This window comes from Haplochromis burtoni, unplaced genomic scaffold (assembly GCF_018398535.1).
Source record: "Haplochromis burtoni strain Fernald_Lab_line unplaced genomic scaffold, NCSU_Asbu1 Contig_110, whole genome shotgun sequence".
Taxonomy (NCBI): domain Eukaryota; kingdom Metazoa; phylum Chordata; class Actinopteri; order Cichliformes; family Cichlidae; genus Haplochromis; species Haplochromis burtoni.
Window position 1 is genome coordinate 404,962 of NW_024582471.1, and position 21,563 is coordinate 426,524.

At 40.4% G+C, this 21,563-nt stretch overlaps 1 protein-coding gene across 3 annotated transcripts in view; it reads left to right on the forward strand.

Annotated features, from left to right (window-relative positions):
- Positions 1–21,563, forward strand: part of dlc1 (DLC1 Rho GTPase activating protein) — an 89,798-nt gene that overhangs the window by 10,008 nt on the left and 58,227 nt on the right. For all 3 annotated transcript variants that reach the window (XM_042223379.1, XM_014335466.2, XM_014335467.2), the window contains exons 3-5: positions 4,002–4,136; positions 4,254–4,382; positions 21,058–21,091. In XM_042223379.1, coding sequence (XP_042079313.1) covers positions 4,002–4,136; positions 4,254–4,382; positions 21,058–21,091 — 298 coding nt within the window. The remainder of the gene's footprint in view (positions 1–4,001; positions 4,137–4,253; positions 4,383–21,057; positions 21,092–21,563) is intronic.

Genomic DNA, 21,563 nt, shown 5'->3' on the forward strand with positions numbered 1-21,563 from the left:
GGTCTGTGAAATGTTGTACTTTTTCTCAACCGCTCATTGCAAAACAAGGTCCTATAAGGGCATGGAGACCATGAACGCAGAGGGGTTGGAAGCTCAAAGTAATCTCTAGGGTGAAATGCTTAAACTGTTTTCTCTAGCAAATACTGTATCTTGTGCTGTTTTCACACTGTTAGCAGCATGCTTATGTGGTACAAAAATATACCAAAAATCTTAGAAGCAGTTCGTGGATTTGGGATCAGTGAAGCAAAGCAACAATCAGACAATTGAAACTGTATTCGCTAATAAGTTGCTGTAGTTTCAGTCCTTTTAAAATAACAGTAAGAAGCCCATTAATTTCAACTCAGGGCCCATTAAGAAGGCATGTTGTTTGGACAAGAAACGTATTTGTGAGAAGTTAAATTCTTGTGTGACATTCAAGATCAAATTGATCACACTCTTGTAAACAGTGACACGTCTGAGTTTGTTTTATTATAAAGACTCGTGGAACGTTTCATATTCATATTAATTCACCTATTTTGCATTAATCAGAAGTATAGATATTTATAGTAACACCATTTATAAGAATGCCAAGGTAACTGCAAAGAGCCACACAGATATTTCCTGATAGAGACTCACTGATATAGGATTTTTAAGGCTCATACCAGTGTTTGGTGATTTAAATATCTGATATGCCAATTGATATTTATTCGTTGAGAGATACAAAGCATAAATAGATTTCCCTAACACTTGTTGTGTGTAGTTATTGATGGGTCCCTACTAAGATAATATGACATTTTTTCCGTCACACAAGTTGCGGATTATTCGTTCACTCTTGACTCTGCTCTAATCCACTGGCTGTTGTGTTTGTGATGTCCCCAGATACATGCTGCCATAAGTGAAGTTAAGAGTGGTGGGCAAAGTTTGCTGCATTATTACCCATAACATGGTTGAAGAGTATTTCTCCTGAATCTTCTTTACTTTTTACATGTATCGCCTGTTATAAATGTTGAAATGGATATATCGGCAAATAGCCAATATCAGCTGGTACTGGCATGGCTGATATATCGGTTGGGTTCTATTTTTGAATATACCGTATTGTTAGCAATTATAATTTCTCATGTGATGACATAAGTTATGTTATTACAACTCATTCATTATTTGTTGAAACAAAAGGAGTCCATGTGCAACTGTGTAGTGTGTGGTTAACTATAGCTTGTTGGCTATAGTTTACATAATGTGAAAATAGTGCTGATTATTATGCTATTGTTTGGTCATATTCTGTTGTTTTGTATATAAATCTATTGATGTGTGCTGCCATGACCCTAATAATATACCACAACCCCTTCCTAATAGTAGAATAAAATGCAGGCATACAATAAAAAAAATATTTGGCTTGTAGTCTAGAATAGAAACCCTAAAATCAGCTGGTGCTGAGTGGTTTACGTGTCATATATTGACACTCTGGTTATAGCTGTGTTCCTGAAAAGCCTATGGGTTGTGTAATCCTAAAGATTATCATAGCATTATTTCCACATAAATTTTTTAGAAACTTTGGAGCCACTTTTAGCCATGACTAATGTTGAAGTCAGTCCACCAACTGCCAAAAACAATAGGTCATACTCCAACAGGGAGACATGGAAAACCAGTGCCACATTTTCCCCTGGCTCTAATTTCAAACTTAGGATGACTTTAAATACCCCACCAAAAAAGCAGGATTTTGGAACTTGAAAAGAGCAGTTAAGCCAGTGGAAGAAGCCAACAATTCATCTACCATATGGTGATGGCTTGCCTCATCTTTGACAGCAACGTGATTTGTGTGTCCAGTTTAGCACAGGAATTGTGCCGTATAGAAGACCATGCTGATAAAATATAAATTAAAAATATATAGCTTTATCCCACGGGACATAAAAAATGGGAGAAGAGTGTTTTCAATATCACGAAGAGAATTACTGAGCTTATGTTAGTTTCTTTAGTGGATAATGACAGAAGCAGCCTGGAATGATCTCTGACAAGATATTGTACTGACTAATGATTGCATCCCCCAGTAGACCAAGTTTTTGTTACAGATTCAGCTTGTAAAACAAACCCATCTGGTTTGCATAACAGCTTGAGATTAAGCTGATATTGGGCTTTGTTACTGTGTTTATTTGTTTTAGCAACAAGGCCTTATCCTGACCCCAAGGCCAAACTGGCTCAACAGTCAGCAGACAACTTGGCAGCATCACCCTCAGTGCTCTCTCTTTTCCTTTTTGGCCTCTTTGTCTGTATTAATTAAGAGAGCCCACTCAATGCAGAGGTCTGAGAAATGGGATGCAGACTGGCTGTAAGACAGGCGACTGAGGGGTCTTGAAAAAAGAACAAGTTAAGGGGAAGGAGGGATCTAAGAGTTCAAACAGTGTGGGAAACATCTCCCATCTCAAAAAAACAGGAAGTTAAGTGGAATGTGACAGAAACCTCAAAAATGGGAAAGACAGCAAAGAAACCTTCTGAGAGCACCCAAACCACCAGAATGCCCCTAAAAACGTTGCCTCCGAGGCAACTGAAGTTTACGCTTGCACTTGTTTTTCACTCTGCCGTTTTGTGGTTGTTTTTGCCATCCCGAGCCAGATGCTTTTGTTCATTCAGCGAGGCCTCGTAAAGATGTCATTGTTTTACAACGGTACAATGTTTCATTGTGATACTTTGCCAAGAAGATGGGACCGTAGCGCTGCGCGCTGCGCTCTGCGCTCTGCCATGAGCTACGCGCTGCCACGAGCTAGAAATGTCAGTGAATGCATCAGTGTGAAGCGCATTTCCCCGACACACACGGCATGTCTATTTGCGCTCTCAGCAAACCGATAGGATCTGACTTTGACAGCCAAATTGGGCACTAACTGGAAAATAAATGTAGAAGCAGTCATAAGACATTATTAGGGTTGGAGCTGGAAGCCAGACGCAGGGATGAGGCTACCTTTAGTATCCTGACTCTATTAGCACATTTATGATTAAGCCATGCTGACCATTTCAGCAGACACATTTATGATCTGTAAAAAGTGCATAACCCAAAGATTCCTCTTCAAGGTACTGCATGTAGAGACAAACCAGGCATGAAAGCCAGCCTCACATCCACTAGTTTTTGTAGCTTTGTGTAAGCATACAGTCACAGTGGCTGTGTGTGTGCCATGAGCTCACTCTCATTAAGAGTTTAACAGCATCTGTTAGCGGGGATTGTAACAAGGTTTGTTTGCGGGTAATGGGCCAGCCATGAAATTTCCTCGGGTTCTTCTCAAGGGTAAAGCTCAGACAGGGAGCCACACCCGGTGCCAAGATAAGACAGGCAGAGGGAAATGAAAACATACTGCTTTAAGCAGTGAAGAAAAGGATATTACACGTTTTACTCCTGCTCAAATTGCATGAAAACAACATAGAACTTAAGGTTAGCAGAGGACAGAGTGGTAGGTGGAGTGTGATGCAATGCTGGATTGTAGCATGTCGGTCTGCTTGTCTTGCACAAGTCAAACCACCTGAGGTCAGTATGAGACTTGTTATCACAGCCCTAAGATGGATAATTTAGCACAGCATATTAAAGGGCAAATAAGTGGAGTGTTAAAGTAATGACAGAGGCGAAACAAAAGAGATAGCCATTAAATGGCCACAATGTGTAAATCAGCTATTTTAATTGGCTGAAGTGGAAGGTTGCTGGGGAACATAGAGGGACAAAGAACAAAGGAACAATTAGATGTATTTTGTACTTTAAATCATGCTTAAAAGTTATAAGCCTTTTAAAACAAAGTCACTGACTCTGTGAATAGTTCTGATCTTACTGTATAGTACTGACTTTTGGCTTTTCCGGTCACATTTCTAATTACGTTTCACATATATATTTCACGTTTCTGTTCTCTTCCTGATCATCTGGTCAGAGATCACAGATGACACTGGAGAAAAAAGTTTCCTTAGAGAAGTGGAACAAATTGATTTCGGCACATTTAATGCTGGTCTTAATAGTTTTGTGAGTTTGACTGTTCTCCACTGATCTGTCTCAGCGTGGGCATGCTCGCTTGGACTCGATGGTGCTGCTGCTGATGAAGTTGGACCAGCTAGATCAGGAAATTGAGAATGCCCTCAGTGCTACTTCCTCCATGGACAGCACAGCCACCTTCCATCGACGGCATCACCCGGTACCCGCACAACTGAGTTATCTAGCTGGATGTGACAGCAGTTTTTTCTATATTTGAAACTGTGCAGCAGTTCGGCGTTCTCAGTGAACTATATTGTTTGTTTTTTTACTTGTGCAGGAGTTTGATTTAGGATCCTCTTCAGCAACGTCACAACCACCCACGCATCCACATGCTGCTGTTGTTGCTGCTGCTGCTGCTTTGTCTTCAGGATCTCCACAAGCCCTTGGAGCAAAGCCTAAGAGTGGGGTAAGTCAGCACCCGAATGTATATAGAAATCAAAACAAGGTTCCAGATTCCAACTAACTGATCACATTTTCTGGCAAAATGTCACTGACATGACTAAAACACGTGGGCAGTTAAAATATGAAAATATTTTTAAAAAAAGGACTAAAAAGCCAGAAAATAGAATAGACAAAAACAGCAAAAAATAAACTGACATTAACATTTAAACTTAAAAAGCAGTGACAATAAAACACCTAATTTTTCAAGGTGAAAGATCAAATAAATGTTAATGAAATATAAAGAATATCCTGCATATAAACAGGTACATTTCTAACATAAAATTGTTTTTTTCTTTCACAGTATGCCCAAAAAAAAAAACTGTAACAGGAAATAGTCTTCGCGTTTAGCTTAAGTGTTCGAACTAATCACTTTACAATGTGAGTCACCCGTTCACATGCCAGTTGTAATGGAGCTGCCACAGAAGGCGCCCGCCTGATCTCGATCAGCTTACAGTCTGGTGATCTGCTCGATGATACTTGGGCAATAAGTCGATAACCTGCTTGTGCCTCTATAGCCACAACAGCACACTACAAATCAGGCACTACTCTTAACTTCCGAAACACTGGCTAAACTGGGCCCCTGATGCCAGATTTTAGTCCTGAGGCCTATTTCGCAAGACATGAGCTGACACAGGTGTTTCATTGTAAAATGTCAAGGACACAAATATGCCTATCATATGACTAAAGTGGTATAGTGGTTAAGTTACTCAGTGGTGCTAGAATAGATGAGACAGCTACTAAGAATCCCAATCTCAGGCATGTAATTCAAGACATAAAGACATGATGCAGTTAACATCCTCTGCAGGTGTGAAACAGAATGGCATGGTGGAGAAATACCCAATGCAAGTATTTGGAAAAGAGGAAGGGTCTTGGGTTATCTTTTTGCTTGGGTGTGAAGACTTTTTTTTGCTTCCATTGAGATGTATGATGAGATAATGGTCTGATAGTGGGCAGGAAGCTTTGGAAAGAGAGGAGGGGAGGACACACAGTAAATGTCCCCGAGCATATTTGAACCTGGACCTCTGGAATAGCCTAACAGTATATTGGTCACCTGCTTCATCCGCTGAACACCCGTGAAGGCTCTAGGTTTTAACATTTAGCAAAAAAAAAGTAAAGGTTGCCAAACTGAGTGCACTTACTGTCTTTCCAATCAAGTGGCTGGAGATTGGTTGCAACTCTATAGATAAAACATGGTAAATGGCCTGTATTTGTATAGTGCTTTACTAGTCCCTAAGGACCCCAAAGCACTTTACACAACCAGTCATCCACCCATTCACACACACATTCACACACATAACAGTGTTGCAACCTGATCTTTGAGAATCACTGAGTTGGACACTCAGTTAGGCTCCCAGTTCACACACGCACACCAAGTGTACAACTTCTTCCTCTGACTCTGTACATGCCATTTAATATTTATAGGCCGTGCAACAAAACCTTAGTTTGCATTAGTCTGGGTAAGACTTGCACAGAAACTAGACCTGTGTCACAATCTGTCTCCATTCAGAGGTCCACTTCTATCATATCATACTAGAAAAAAACATTCAATATTTTTTGATGAACAGCAGCAAAAAAAGAGACATGTTTTCCTATTCTGGGGCTTTCACTGGTTTTCCTTTACTTTACTGCCACCAGAATGATGTAACTATGACCTCCACTCCAAATTGGTCCATAATCTTACTGAGTAAACAGATTTAGGTCCCCACAACACTAGTAATATCTGGACCACACAGACACACATACTCAATCTTCCAATTGTAGGAATGTCCCTCAGCTCTCAGGGCTTAGCAAAGCAGACGTTAAAACTCTCTAATTAGCTGGTTCCAAAGATCTAGATCCCTTCACCCCATCAAAAGGGTCAGAAGGGGGGGTCTGGGAGGTGAAAAGCCAGGGCAAGAGGGAGCAGTGGGGGACACGCTTCGAGTGAGACGTGTGTCTAAAACCCTTGCATGCTCACTTAATGATTTTGTCAGCCTTGCATAGCCATTGCCTACATTCAAGCAAGCCTTTCTATGTCAAAACTGGTTAAGATGACATAGAGTATAACTTTGTAACCTTACAGAAGTGTCTGAGTTACTTTAAAATATATATATATATATTTATTATCTGTTGCAATGCCACAGTTGACATTGCTGTGTGCTGTTTATCTTCCCTGCCGTCAAAAAACATAAGAACAGTTCTTGGTTCATTTAAAGGGTACATATCAACATCCTCAGTGATGTGTGATTTATTATGTCTGTAGCCAGCAGTTTCCACAACCTCCATTCCTACAGTAACCCAAGGTAACTCACTAGGCTTGGGTAAACACAGCTTTCACTGTGCCTAATAGAAGGCCTTTTACAGTGGTGGCCCTGTGGAGTGATTGATTGAGGCCAAAGAGATGAAGACTTGGTGAAGGGGATCTCAGTAGTTCATAGTTGCAGGGGTCCTTTCAGACATAAAATGTTGTGACACCCACTTAATCTTTTTACCTACACAATACAAATCCACTGGCCTTTCCTAAAAGAAAACAGGAAAGGCAATCCGGCAACCTATTGGCTATTTCTGGTGGGTTCAGCCTCTGGAGAGGACAGGGGTTCTGATATAGCCAGCAGATATCTGTGCCAAGACTGTTTGATTATTTTTATTTATTTTAAATGCTTCAGTTCAGCTTAGACTCATTTTTTTTAACACTGACAGGTTGTTGGTATTTGTAGGGTCTGTAGACTTTATCAAAGATGAACAAAGCTTCTGGGTGGAAAAATGAAGCCAGTGAAGAAGGGTTAAACCTGCATTCTATCTCAGGGCCACCAGATGGTGATGGCTGTGGCTGCAAAAAGACTTCAAGTATTAAAGAAGTGTATAGATAAACAGATTTCTGATTTGACCTTTGGGAACACTTTCCTGTTGGGTTTATGGCCTTAGACACATTTTGAGTCATAGTAGATAAAAAATAAAGCCTGTTTTGTAAATCTTGGTTACGATATTTTTTAAAACGAAGGATTATAAGTGCTTACTCTTTGGCTAACAACTTTGGCTAACATTTTATTTTTATTTTATTTAGTAAAAACTGGTTTTAACTGTGGGGCAGCATGGAGGCACGGTAGTTAGCAATGTTACCTCACTGCAAGTTTGAATCCACCACCTGGCCGGGGCCTCTCTGTGTGGAGTTTGCATGTTCTCCTCATGTTTTCGTGGGTTCTCTCTGAGTACTTTGGCTTCCTCCCACAGTCCAAAGACATGAAGTTAATATGGGTAGGTAAATTTATGATTCTAAATTGCCCATAGATGTGAATGTGAGTGCGAATTGTTGCCTGTCTCTCTGTGTTAGACTTGCAATATTCTGGCGACCCGTCCAGGGTGGGCCCATTGTAGCTAGCATAGTGCTCCAGCCTCTCGATGCCCCTAATAAGGATAAGTGGAAGAGAATGGATGGATGGATGGATAGTTTTAATTGTTATTTTATCTTTAGTTACGTATAATAACTTAGTTAGTTTTGAGATTGCACTTGAGATGTTACTTTTCCACTCCTTACCAGGACATGCAACCAGTGTTTGCTCTAATATAAATTCAGACTGCAAAACAACCTTCTACTATCAACAGTCTTGTCACTTACCTGTAGACATGAACACACATGCAACTCTAAATAGAGATTACAGGAAAGGCAGTACGAGGCAACTGTCTAAGATTTATTTTTCTTTTGTGTGGGTGTAATCTCAGGTTATAATAGGAAATAACTTAAACTGTTAGCAGTCGGACGTACCGCCCACGGGACATTGGATGGTTTAGGGGACTAATAGGACTGCTAAGGGGTTAATCCTAATTCCTAGTATTAACTTTTATTCTGTACTAATGACAGCTTTTATAGATTGTACATGTGTTGACTGAATTGCCAGAAGTACAAATGCATCATCACAAAACGCATCTAAATCGTAATCAGGTTTAATTACCACACTATCGCCAATATCTAAGCATTACAATAGAATAATAGGATTTATTGAAAAGCCTCTGAATTATATACAATTAGGAGGTACCTGTACTTTAGTTGCCCCATACACAGTAAATTGACATATCCAAACAATCAGGTCATACCCATAAAACAAGCCTTGTATTGTCTCACTACAAAAATGTTGAAACAACCAAAATCTCAGATAGGCCTGCTGTAAAATTAAAAGGGAAAAAATAACCCTATTAGGAAATCTCTCGCCCTTTTCTGCATCGCTTTTTCACCAACATTTGTACATGTTGCCGTGAACATCTCTTGACATCAGTCAGGAAGGTATTTGCAAGTTTACACAGGACAGAGCAAACAACATATCTCTTTAGCAAACCGGGGGGTGAGCGCAGCCTGACTGAAGGTAAAACGCTACCATGCACGCTTTTGTAATTTACGAGAGAGAGGAGCCAAGCTGAAGCAATTAGAGCACAGTCTGGACTGTCTGAGAAAGTAAAATATGGGCATAGTATGATTTGAAATAACTGTTTAACTGCAGTTCTAATTCTTTCTGAATTCTCTGTGATTCCCACATGTACATCAAAGCATCAGGAAAGCTGTGGTGAAAAAGAGTGACACTCTCATCGCTGACATGCATGCGTTTCTGCATGTGTATGTTTGTGCAGGATGTGCTAAAAGTAAAGTGTTTATCATTTTTGCATTAACATTCCTTCCATTTCTTCAGCTGGATTATGCAAGATGTGTCTGGTGTTTGTGCTGACACTATCCCCATGACACCTCCATAAACACAGTGCAACACTCGGGTGTAAACACACCGCATCTACTGAAGCACTGTCTCATGCTGTCCCGACCTTTACGTAACCACGCTAAAGGTGATATGGGGTTGTATCTGTTTGTGATGAGTGGACATTCACTTGGCATGCGCAGTATCATTCCTTTGCTGCTGTGGATAAGGTATTGGGTTCATGTGAATGCATTCTTGGCTCCTTGCAAGTTTAGACGGTGGGTATTGTTAGCCTCCAGCAGGTGGCTGTTATTCTTGCATAGAATGTGAGTCGAACACTTAGTGGATGTTGTGCTGCAGCAGGTGTTTGTTCTTATGCTGGAACTGCTATTCTTTACTCTGAGTGTTTTTGTTGGCAGGTTTATATTACTTGCTTAGTGTGGCAGGTGTCTCGAACTGTTGGTTAGCTTGCATTATTGTGTTGCAACAGGTGGGTTTTATTTGGTTTATAGACTAGTGGGTACACTGATTCGAATGTATATTGTATTCATGGCTGTAAATAATGATTATTTTTGTTTTTTGGTTTGATGATTATGCACTGATTACATTACAAGTTGGTTTCATCAACTGTTTTCTAAAAGTCACAAGAGCATTCATTTTACATTATAAAGGACTAGAACAGTAAAAAGTATAAAATTATTCATGCTTGACCATCTTAAACCAGTAAACAGGTGTAATAATTTTCAACTAATACAATCCTAGTATAAAAATGAGTATTTATTTGTCCAAAATTAGAGTAGATAAGCACTCTGTAGTGACATTACTGCACCATCCGCAGTGCAAGAAGTATTTGTTATGCGACTATTTTTAGGGCTCTGCCGCTGCAAAGGATGTGCCAAGTCACAGAGGCGGGCGGAGCCTGCTGACCCTTATCCACCTTCCTTTAAATGTTACAGTCGGAAACAACATATCAGTCACCTTGGGCAGCGACAGTTCCCATGAGCAAGGCATGTAACACAGAAGCTGCTGAACAAATCGCATAACTGCCCATTAAATTTAGCACAGGGGTGTTTCACATGTCATGCACACGATGACAGGGAAGGTGCTGGCGGGCACCACCTCTCATCCGTCTTCGGTGAACATTCAATGGAGCGGTGACCTTTGACCGTATGTTTGGATCTGTATTCTGTCTCCATAGCAACAGTATTCAATTTTACCTCTGGTTTCACTGCCAGTGAATTTAGAAAGTAAAAGTTTCCATATCTGGGTTCATGGGATTGTTTTGTTTTTTTCTGGGAGGGATGATTGATTGAGAGATATTTCTATTTCAGAATGACGGAAAGACTCTACTCCCTGTCAGTAGGTTATGTATGAACATGGCTCTTTATCTGTCTGGTGGACAATAGAAGTGCTGTGGTTTGCGTGCTAAGGTCACTGGCAGATCTCTGCTCTGTCCTTCCTCCATGTTCCGGTTTGGCAGCCTCGCATTCCCCAAACATCCTACATCCAGACCACACCTTCTCCGCGTCCCAGGCAGATAAAAGTCTGAGTATTTTGCTACTTTCACTGCCTTTTATTTATCTTTACATTTACTCCCACTCTCTCCCACTCCTGTCTGTGGTCAATAGTCGACACAATGGGCAACAGGCGTAATTATGTTTGCCTACATTCCACCCACGTATTGGCTTAAAGGCTGTAGTAGGCCATAATGAGTCAGGGAGCTATGAAACCAGTCACCATTCATTCTGTCAAGGGCTGCCAGCAGTGGCTCTGGCCATGGCCATGCTAGCAGCTTTGTGTAGTGTCATTGTCCTCAAGGTCACTTCTCTGCTGAGCACAGCTGTAACAAGGAGACAAACAGGGACCTGCTGTGGTTTCCAAAAAGAGGGTAAGAAAAAAGAAAAGGCTTATGTTTGGAACAGGATGTGGAAAATGAATTTCTCCTCATGCCCCATAAGGAAATTCCTGTTGAATCAAGGCTAAAGGCAGTGCATAAAGTACTCCAAGGGAATTGATTCAGTGCCCAATAAATGTATTAGACTACCTGTCACAAAAACAAGAAAGCAACTGTCGAAAACATATTTAAAACTCATAAAATGTATCATTATTTATCATTTATCAATCTGAACTCGTTTATATCCAAATTTGAGCCAGCACCTTGGACTCAATAAGAAATGAATCGTGCATAACATTCAACCACTAAAATTCTATTTTTAAGTAAACAACTGTAATTTGACATTGTAATCAAAATATATTAACTGTGCGTAACTATTTTTTTCTGCTCTTTTGTAAAACGGGGCAGCATGGTGGCACGGCGATTAGCACTGTTGCCTCACAGCAAGAAGGTCCTGGCAAGATGCCTTTCAGTGAGGAGTCTGCATGTTCTCCCCGTGTTTGCGTGGGTTCTCTCTGGGTAAACACTCTGACTTCCTCCTACAGTCCAAAGACATGGAATTACGGGGGTTAGGTTAGTTGGTAATTCTAAATTACCCATAGGTGTGAATGTGAGTGTGAATGGTTGTCTGTCTCTATGTGTTAGTCCTGAAAGAGACTGGCCTCCTGTCCAGGGTGGACCCTGCCTCTTGCCCTATGGTAGCTGGGATAGGCTCCAGCCCCGCCCCCCAATTCAACAGCAATAATTCATATTTTAGCATTAAAAATATAATTTTGATTAAAGAGATTATACAAACTAAAGGATTAATTCTTACAGAAACATAAGTGCTTTCTATCCAATGTTCACTATCCATCACAAATCAACTTGGGGTTAGGATCTTACCCAAGGACATTTTGCAGACTGGAGTAGCCAGGCATCAAACCACCAACCTTACGATTAGTAGATGACCTGCTCTATCTCCTGAGCTGCAGCCACCCCATAATATCATATTAATATAATCACAAGTGAAACTCTAATAGAAAGCACAACACATGGTGTATTTTAGAGATATTGGTATTGTCCACATGCATGAGCCTGACGCATTTGATGTGTTTAACTCTTTAACAGAAGGAGTGCTCTGTTTCAGCAGTGTCATGAATGTCAAATATCACATGATTCTTAGTGTTTACACCCTCAGCTCAACGGCAACTCTCTGTTTTTATAATAACATGTCGTGGCACCGCCCCCAAATCACACCAGCCCAATCATCAATGCGATTTACTGCCTCCATATGGATATCGCTGCTTTTTTTTTTTTTACTTAAATGAATCATACTTTTTTATCCATAATTACATTTAAAAAATCGCTTCACTATTGGTATCGTGGAACGCACTGAGTCAGTGAATTGAAGCGTGAATCGATTTCATAGAGAACACTGCAGAACGTGTAGCAAATATTTGCAAGATGATGGTACTTGTTGACACTAAATCATGAGGATGACTGTAAAATGCAGGCATCTGGAAATACCCCTACAGATACACAGATAATGAAGTGCAGTAAATCACAGAACAAATAAACAGCGTCTCAGGAACACAGACGCACACATGAACCCACTGTAAAACCAGGTGCAATTTAAGATACACTCACTGGGGCGTGCGGTTTGAGGTTTTAATTGGGGCGTTTAAGTCAAGCGTGTGTTTGCATTTTTTTGTTTTCCATCTGTATTTGCCTTGAAGTTAGATTACCTCAGTCAAGAGATACTTGAGCCTCTTGCTCAATTCTTCAGCTTTCCTTAATATCTTAAGGAAGGAATCCAGCCCACTGGTGTTTTGTGTTTATAGCTAGATGTGCTTGTGGCATTTGAAGTTGTACAGGTGAGGGGTTTACAGTTAGGTCATGCAAGAGAAGAGACTTGAGTGACCTTCTTTGACTGGATGTAGTGCCCTGAAAAGCGAATGGTTAAACCTAAAGTAGATGTTACAAAACCGTGACCCTCGCGAGCGAGTAGCTGTTTTTGCCACAGCACAGGGCCACCATAATCTTGTGCAGAGGACATTCTAATCCCCCTTGTTAACCTACTCTCAGCTTTGTCCTTAAAAATGTCAGCACCTAATCCTGTGGGCAGCATTGTTGTTGCAGTTGGGATCTTAGCTTATCCCTATTAACTCTGGTCCATAACCCACAAATGTGACCTGGTGAGAAGAAGCAGGTGACACATTTAGTGCCTTAATGAGTGTAGTGAAACTGGAGAGATGTAAAACTAAAATTATAAAACTACTTTGTGTGGCTTAATCAGTGGTTTCCGAACTTTTTATCCCACTTTTTTCACATTGCCCTTTGTGGGGCTACTTTAGAGTACAATCCAAAAAGCAATAACTAGGCTTACAGAGTGATTAATTAGTTTTAGATATGATTGTGCGTATGCCTCGATCTGGTGCCAACCATTCTGTTTTGAAAGAACCAAAAAATGGAGGGAAAAGAGCTGCATCAGTATATGCTCTGCATGTTCAAACATATGCCTAAGGTGTGGTTATTTGTACTACTTGTCAAAACATATACATTAGACTGCCTGCTTTCATAGCACCTTATCGGTTTCTTTATTCGTAAAAATTAAAACTTTTAAAATCATATTTCTCACTTTGCACATTTTCAGCTCAGATTCTTTTTGACACCTGCTTGCTCTGGTTCTGCTGCTCTCATTAGGCTTGGTCATACAACAAGCATGAAAAGGATTATTGTCCCTTAAGATGCATAAAGTGGTTTCCTTAATGCTTTACTCATATGAGGTAAAGCAATGGCATTATTCAAAGAGAGAAAAATAAAACATTTTCCTTTTGGGAGAAAAACGGTCCTGGTCGGACAAGTGAAGAGTTATTGTCTTGTCTGGTGATGGAATCCAAGGGCCACTGAACAGTTCACAGTTTACGCTCCACCACTAAACCCTTCCACAACAGCGCCTGAAACCAGAAGTCCGTTGCTTTGGCTTACGTGTGTAAACAGAGTCAGATGTATGGGGCTGTCTGCGTTTGTGCACATCTCACCCTCTCTTACTCCCTTTCAGTAGACATCAGCACGTACAGAACATAACTCATGACTCAAGGTTGGGCGAGGGAACAAAGTCTCAGCTGGCAGTCTCGTGCATGTGTGTGAATGTGAGCAAGTGCACAGGTTGTACGGTGAAATCATTAACCTCGTCACACAGCTAAAGACTGAAAGTGCACCCATTCGTGCTGTAGGTTTTACTTGAGCTTTTTACTGCATTAAAAGATCACAATAAACGTCACAGAGACATTTTCAAGCATCACCTCGTTTTGCGAGGTCACTGTTAAATCCAACATCTGGACGCTACTATACTTTTTCTACAAGAAATGTTCCAGTGGATCATTAAACCAAGTCATCGCATCACTTCCTGTTGACACATTCTAAGTGTGACATATGGAGACTATTAAAATGAGGGAAGGGGATGCAGGGGAGAAAGGAGAAAATGTGTGGGGTGGATAACTGTGTGTGTGGGAGGGGGGGCTTTTCTGGAAAGGAGAAGGTTAAATGAAATTGTTTCCCACGTTTCCCTGCACACATGGAGTCTTGGGCTCTGAATAAATTCCTTTGTAAATGCAGGGCAAAAAGAGCACATGAATGCCAGTCAAAATACAGTGAGTTCCAGATAACATCTTCAATGTTCCTAGGAAAGCACGCACACACAGTCAGATGCATTTCTCTTTCCTCTGTCAGACACACACCTTAAGCATCTAGTGCTGGAGACTCAAGCTTACCTGGGCATAAGCCATCTGCACCGATTTAGCCATTCGCGTTAAGTGGCTGAGAAAAAAGTTTGGGTTTGCCTGAGCCCCCTAATCCTTGGCCAGCACAATCCATGGGTGGTCACACACACTCGCACATCCACACAAACACACACACACTCATACACACACTGCAGCTGCAGTGCTGGAGGGGGGTGGGGATGAGAGGTTGGCGGTGGGGTTGGAACAGGCCTGGTGGACTGCTTTGGTTTGTTGTGCAAGAGCCACATGCCAGTGGCTTGCTTAACAACTCTGACTACCTCACTCACACAGAAAGGCATGCCACACACAACGAGGGGCCATTACTAAGAGACAAAATAATATTTGTTACTAGGACTGGGTATTGAAAGTCTTTACTTATTTGTCTATAAGCTGTCATGTTTCCATAGTACAAGATAAATTAACCTTTCAGTTACTCAACCCAGGCTTTGAACGTCTCTTCAGCAGGCAGCAGACCATCTGTGAGGAAGCATCGGCCATGCTTCAAAGCCTCTTTAAAGATAGCATTCATTTTTCTCAAGTGGTCAGTCTGTTACACAAGTAACACATTATTTGACTCATCTAGCCATTTTTTTTCCTTGAAAATAGGTTGACAGGTTGGCGTCTGATGCTGATTAACACACCTATTACTGGTTGTTCGTTCATATGTCCTTGGCATCTTACCTTTCATACCTCTTCCCATTCACTTGTCTAGTTGTAAATTTTCTCACATTGGCTGTTGTGGATGTCCCAGTGTAACTGCAGTTGTTATCATCTAAATTCTAACTCTTAAATATCAGACAAGCTATATATTATTGAGAACGCTCCAATGAGTCTGCGAGCATTCCAGGAGGGTTAAGAGTGGTTTTGTAATCCCCTCTCATTACCAGAAAATCTGGGCAAGTACGGACCGACGTCCCAAACCAGATGAATGTCAGAAGCAGGGCTGATGTCACAATACCAGAAATGTAGTAGTTGGTAACAGCACCAAACCCATGTACTTTAACGTAAACTCCTGTATTAAAAAGTAATTTTTTATCACCAGCATTGTTGTGGCAGACCATTTATTTAACACTTATTTACATTGAAGGTTTGTAATTAACATATTCACATAACATGTGAATGTTCAAATTCAAATTTTATTTGTCACACACACAACCATGCAAAGTATGACATGAGGTAAAATGCTTGTAGCTGTGCAGTGCCCTGTTTCAAGTGAGAGAGGGTCGCCTCGGGAATGGCGTCTGGTGTTAAAAATCTGCCAAATCAAACCTGCGGGATTCATCCGTTGTAGCGACCCCTGGTGAATAGGACCTCCCATATTTCCATTATACAAGGATGGTCCAGCAGAGGTAACATGCATGTAACTCTGCTCCAGCTCGCAAAGCTCTGTTGTCAGATGGAGAGAGTGTACAAAGTAAGTGCTACAACCGGCCTTGGGCCATGCTTGCTTGTGCTGTTGTTGGTCAGTCAGTTGCAGAAATGACTGACCAACAACTCCATACTGGGGAACTTCACTTGTTACACCAGCACAAAGGACAGGAAGAAAGAGTGAAGGGTGAAGTTCTAACATTACAAAAAGCTGAGGTGAAAACACGTGTTAAAAGCAATGAAAAGTGTCCACTGCATCTTTCTCTGCTCTCATGCTATATTTGTTTAATCTTTGGAGTTTTTTACTCAGTTCTCCTGTTCCCAGTGAACTCCACTATTGCTTCCTCCTACTACAAGAACAAATTCTGTTGTGTTTTCATCATGTTTCCAGAATTTTGATATCAAAGGGTGTCACCAGCATCTGTTCTGGGGACATATACTACAAATAGTTAGATAAATATTTTAAAAATATATACCTGATTCCTGCTTGCCAGGAGCACTTAACAAACATTAGAATAACTGAACAGCTTTTAGAGTAAGGCAGTAATATTAAGTGTCAAAGTTCTCCATACTATTCCAATCAAAATATCCAAAATGTTTAGTAAAGTAAATACATACATAAATACAAAAAAAGTTTCATACCTGGATTTTTGAAATGTATTCACTAAAAGTGATTTGTTGGAGAAAAAACCCCCAAACCAAGACAAAAACAATTTCACCGGCCTGCTGCTTAGAGTAATGACCCTAATTAACAACCCTACAGTGTGTAATCATGCAGGCACGCATGCTTGCAGGCCACTACATACTCATGTGAGGCAGACGCATACCGTACCCCTTGTGCCCCAACACAAACCACTTCCAGTAAATTAGTGGCAGTAAATGAGGCAGCTGATGCCTGTGTGCTGTGCAGCCTGCAGCTCCCCAGTGGACACTTGACACGGCCTGGGCGACCCCACACTGGGAGAACCTGCACTGTGGCATGCAGAGTGGGGGAGAACAGAAAAGCATTAAGAAAATATGTGAGTGTGGTGCAGTGAAATCACTGGTACTTACGTGTATTCGTTAACATTCTTGTTCTCATAAATATATGAACATATTTCTAAATGTATTCATTATCTGTAATTGCTATCATAAAGTGAAACGCAACAGTATGTGAAAGCTGAGGTTTACACTGTGTGTAAGTGATCTCATGGGTCACTGAAAGGAACCCGTGGTGTCGTGTTTACACAATAAGATGGGTGCACTGGTGAACTGAAATGTCTTGTTAGACCTAAACAGAGAAGCCACACAGACCTCCCATATTTCCATCCTTCAGAGTTGTAGATGAAAATACAAAACATTAACCATTCAGATTTTTTTAAAAAGAACCTTTTTGCTACAATATAAAGGAATAACATGTCTTGTACATGTACAAAATCTGAGTTAATGTGGTGCTGTTTAAATATAAAACGCTGTGTGAGGATATATTTTGGCATTTTGGTAGTATTTCAAATAAAATTGTATATTGTGGCGAAACAAGAATAATAAATACTGTTTCTAACCTATATCCAGCTGATGAAAAGGCAAAAATGGAGCAGGTGGCTTGTGTTATCTTAGCTGAGTCTCATACCATTCATAATGTTTTCCTGTAACAAAACATTGTGGCTGAAAAAGCAGAGCTAATATTACCCGTGTGCAACAGCTGAAACAGCACTGAGTATAAATGTATGTCTGGCATCACCTCACTGCTGATGTTCTGTTTGTTCCGGATAATTTAATGACAGGAGCCTTCAGCTTCTCCCTGGTGTCTTTTTTAGGCTGTTAATTAGCAATAAATTGTGAAGCTGTTTGTCCACAGAGGAAACTTCACCCGTGTTACGTCTGAAAGTGACCGACAAATGATTTACTGCTGTTTCAGCACGCATATGATATGTTACACATGTGCAGACATAAACACGTACACATGCATACTCAACAACCATAAACACATGCATTGCCAGATAAAAATCTAGTTACGATTTTGTGTGGATTTTAGTTTAAACTATGTGTGAGCAGATAATTCACTCGCTGGATTCTAAAAACTGGATTTAGGACCAAGATAATTCATTTATCCAGCGTGAATCAGCAAACACGTTAGCAAAAACAAACTCGTGCATAAGAGCAGCCATTGTGTTCATACTCGCCAGACCGTGTCATACCTGTGGTTATTCAGTCATAAAATACAGGGGCTGCCTCTGAGACTGGAGGAGCAAATCGCCTGTAGCCATATTTTTTGCTCTGTAATGATTAGTCATGTTTCTTTCTTGAATGTGACCGTACTGCAGCCTGATGCTAATGAAATTAAAAGTGATTAATAATCAAAGTAATGCTCCCTTTATGGCAAAATATATTGTGCTCATACTAACAGAGAAAAAAAGAAACATTTACAAGACCGGGAGTTTGTATTAATCAGATTTGTAAAGTTTAGTGTTGACATCAAATTTCAGGAAACAGTGGAAATTGTTTGGTTACTAGCGTAACGCCGGTTCTCTGTAAGCTTATTGCGGTATCTCGCCATCCAAAAATTACATGTGATAAATGATGATAGAGGCATCGTATTGCATTCCAGTGCATTCCAGCTCAATTTCAAAATTCCTAGTCAGAATTTCCAACTGGAACACTCCCTCAAATCAAATTTCCAACTCGAATAGTTAGAGCAGCCCCACCAACACTGACTTAACAAGACATGATGGCAGTCGTGAACATATGCAGTAGTAAAACAGTAAAGGTTTAAAACTGTACAGCCACTATTGTGTATTTGTAACTCGATAAATAAGCCATACGCAGAGCACTGACTAGGCTCTTTCCATGATCACGCTGGAGATTTTTTAAGTGCAAAAAAGCATCATTGCGCTGTATTTCTTGTGATGCATGAATAGCTCTACCTTGCTAGGAAGTAAAACAACTGACTTTGCTACTAAAACTTGCTCAATTCATGAGTGAAATCACTCACAGCTCTGAAACCCGATCTCTGAGGTAAATGAAACAAATCATTAGTCCAGAATGTTTGAAATGAAATATGTTTACAAGGTAACGTGTTTCCCAACCTTACGGATGGTACAGAAAGTACCATCCGTAAGGTTGGTAACACAAGTTACAAGTTGGTCTTTTAGGGAAACACTAAATATCTTCTTTCTTGAATGGAGTTTTTTCCTTAAGGAAATAGTCACTCTTTAAAGGATCTTCATTTTTTTGAGTTCATTATGGCACATCACCAAAGGACTCCTTATGCCAATCTCTGATGCCAGTATCACTGAGTAAGGACTCTCGGAAGAACAGAGTGTGATCGTTCTTCAGCCGAAGTGAGTGTGTGGGCAATTGCCTCAACTGTTAACCCAAACTACATGTTTCCAGCCAGCTGTCCTGTGGTATTTGTGCCACAATGTGGGTTTAGGCATTAGTAGGATAGGTCTTTCACTCCAAACTCATTGCATATGGGTGCACCCTTGGCATCACATTTAAATGCAATAGGAAAGTGTTATTTTTCAACATGCGTTTCCTAAACCTGTCCAAGTAGATTTTGGTGTCTAAACCTAAACTAATAAGCAAGTGAGAATGAAACAAATCAGTGAGTGATAAGTGAAACCAAGCTCTCAGACAGGACAAAACCTTTGGTCTCTTGGCTGACGTTTTCTAACTTCTGCTGTTTTTTAATCACCTGAAGGTGAAACAAGAATGATTCATTTCTTTTGCTTCCACTCAATGTGATTAATTTGAATTTTGGCGCCATTTGAGGCATTATCGCTCTAAAAGAAGGATGGAATGAAAGAGGTCAAAGTTGTAACAGCATAATTAAACATCATTAAAGCTGTTTAGCTATTTCTGAGGGGAAAATAAACATTGAGTTGTAAACTCATCCTAATACAAATATCATATCGCATATAATATCACAATGTTTAGACTTTATGAAAACAGAATTCTTCTCTGGGCAGTGTGAGAGCATTGTAAGAATGGTCCTGCTTACTCTGTCTGATCTCTTCCAGGGGAGTTTGGATTAAACAGGTCAGGGTGTGGAGATCAGCAAAAGACCCTGAGGTCAAAAGTCAGCACCAAGAAAGACCTTTACATTCCAGCTGAATGCTCCACTCTACGCACGTGCAGACACACATGCACTTTACCACTGAAACGACACACAGACTGTTCTATTTTTACCCAGAAAGGTTGTTGATGCAGCATTATTTCCTAAAACCTGCAACAAATCCAAAAAAGGTCATATTAAGCAACTAGAATAATAAGAATCTACTACAGCTACAAAATGTGTTGTGATTTTATCAGTAATGTCTCCCCAGACGACCTACGTGAGAGCTGAATCAACATTAACTCACAGGAAAGTGTGCTGTGTGAACACTTTTAATGATGTGGTTTTTTCAGAATTTTTTGGTAGGTTTGTTATCTACTGTAACCATTTATTAAAATGTTTACACATCATAAAACTATGCATATTGGGTTTTGGCAACCACATTCCTGGTATCTCAAACCCGGTATGTCATGAAACAATGCGGTGTAATTATACGCTCCATTTAGGCAAGATTCTTAGAAGAATATATGGTTAATACCGAAGATCAACACTTATTTTTATGCAATGACTGGCATGCTTTTCTCTTTAGCCAGATGACCGACACGAACAAGCAGTCGCAAATACATACAATTTGCTGAGCTCGTGTTAAAACACTGGTTTATAAAACTGTAGATGCTCCTCAAATAAGAGGGATAACATGTAAAGGAATGAAATAAGTAGCTGCTGAAACACTGGAATAACACAGGATGAATGCTTATTTTAATTACACTCTCTAGGTCAAGGTTTATTTAGGAATGCTTACAAGTGCTAAGAAAAATCAAGCGAGTTTCCTGTGTGAATCACTCCGTGGCATCGAGTATCATGGAAATGCATCATAGCCAAGCTATCGTGACTGTAATCTTTTTTTCTCCTCTTTTTCCCAGAGCACCCCCGTTGTTCCTGAGAAAGAAAAAGCTGGTAAGTGCTTGCTGTTTTTTCATTATCATTTGTGCCTGCCTAGATGAGAATCTTATTATAATTTTTTTTTTTACCTTGTTCATTTAGAACACGTAGAAGTTGTGAAAGTTGTCTTCAGTGTGTCTGGTCTGCGCCTAAAGTGGTTTATGTGAGGAGATTCTTGACAATTTGCGATGGATCCGTTGCAAAGTACTGCGAGAGAAGGTGGAGTGTTTGACTGAACAAGGACAGACTGTGGTGCTATGAGGCTCTGGATATGAGTGTAGATAAGATCCTAGACTCATCTACGAAACCATCAAGCCTGTCGCCTTTCCGAGATAAGAGCCAGACTGGATGTCGAGTCTGTGCCCAAAACTTTGAACCTTTCCCTCGTTTACCTTTTGCCCTCACTTTCCAGACTCTGTATAAAAAAGAAAAATGGGGGAAAAAAGCAAATAGAAATAATGATCTTATATCAAACACATACAGCAGC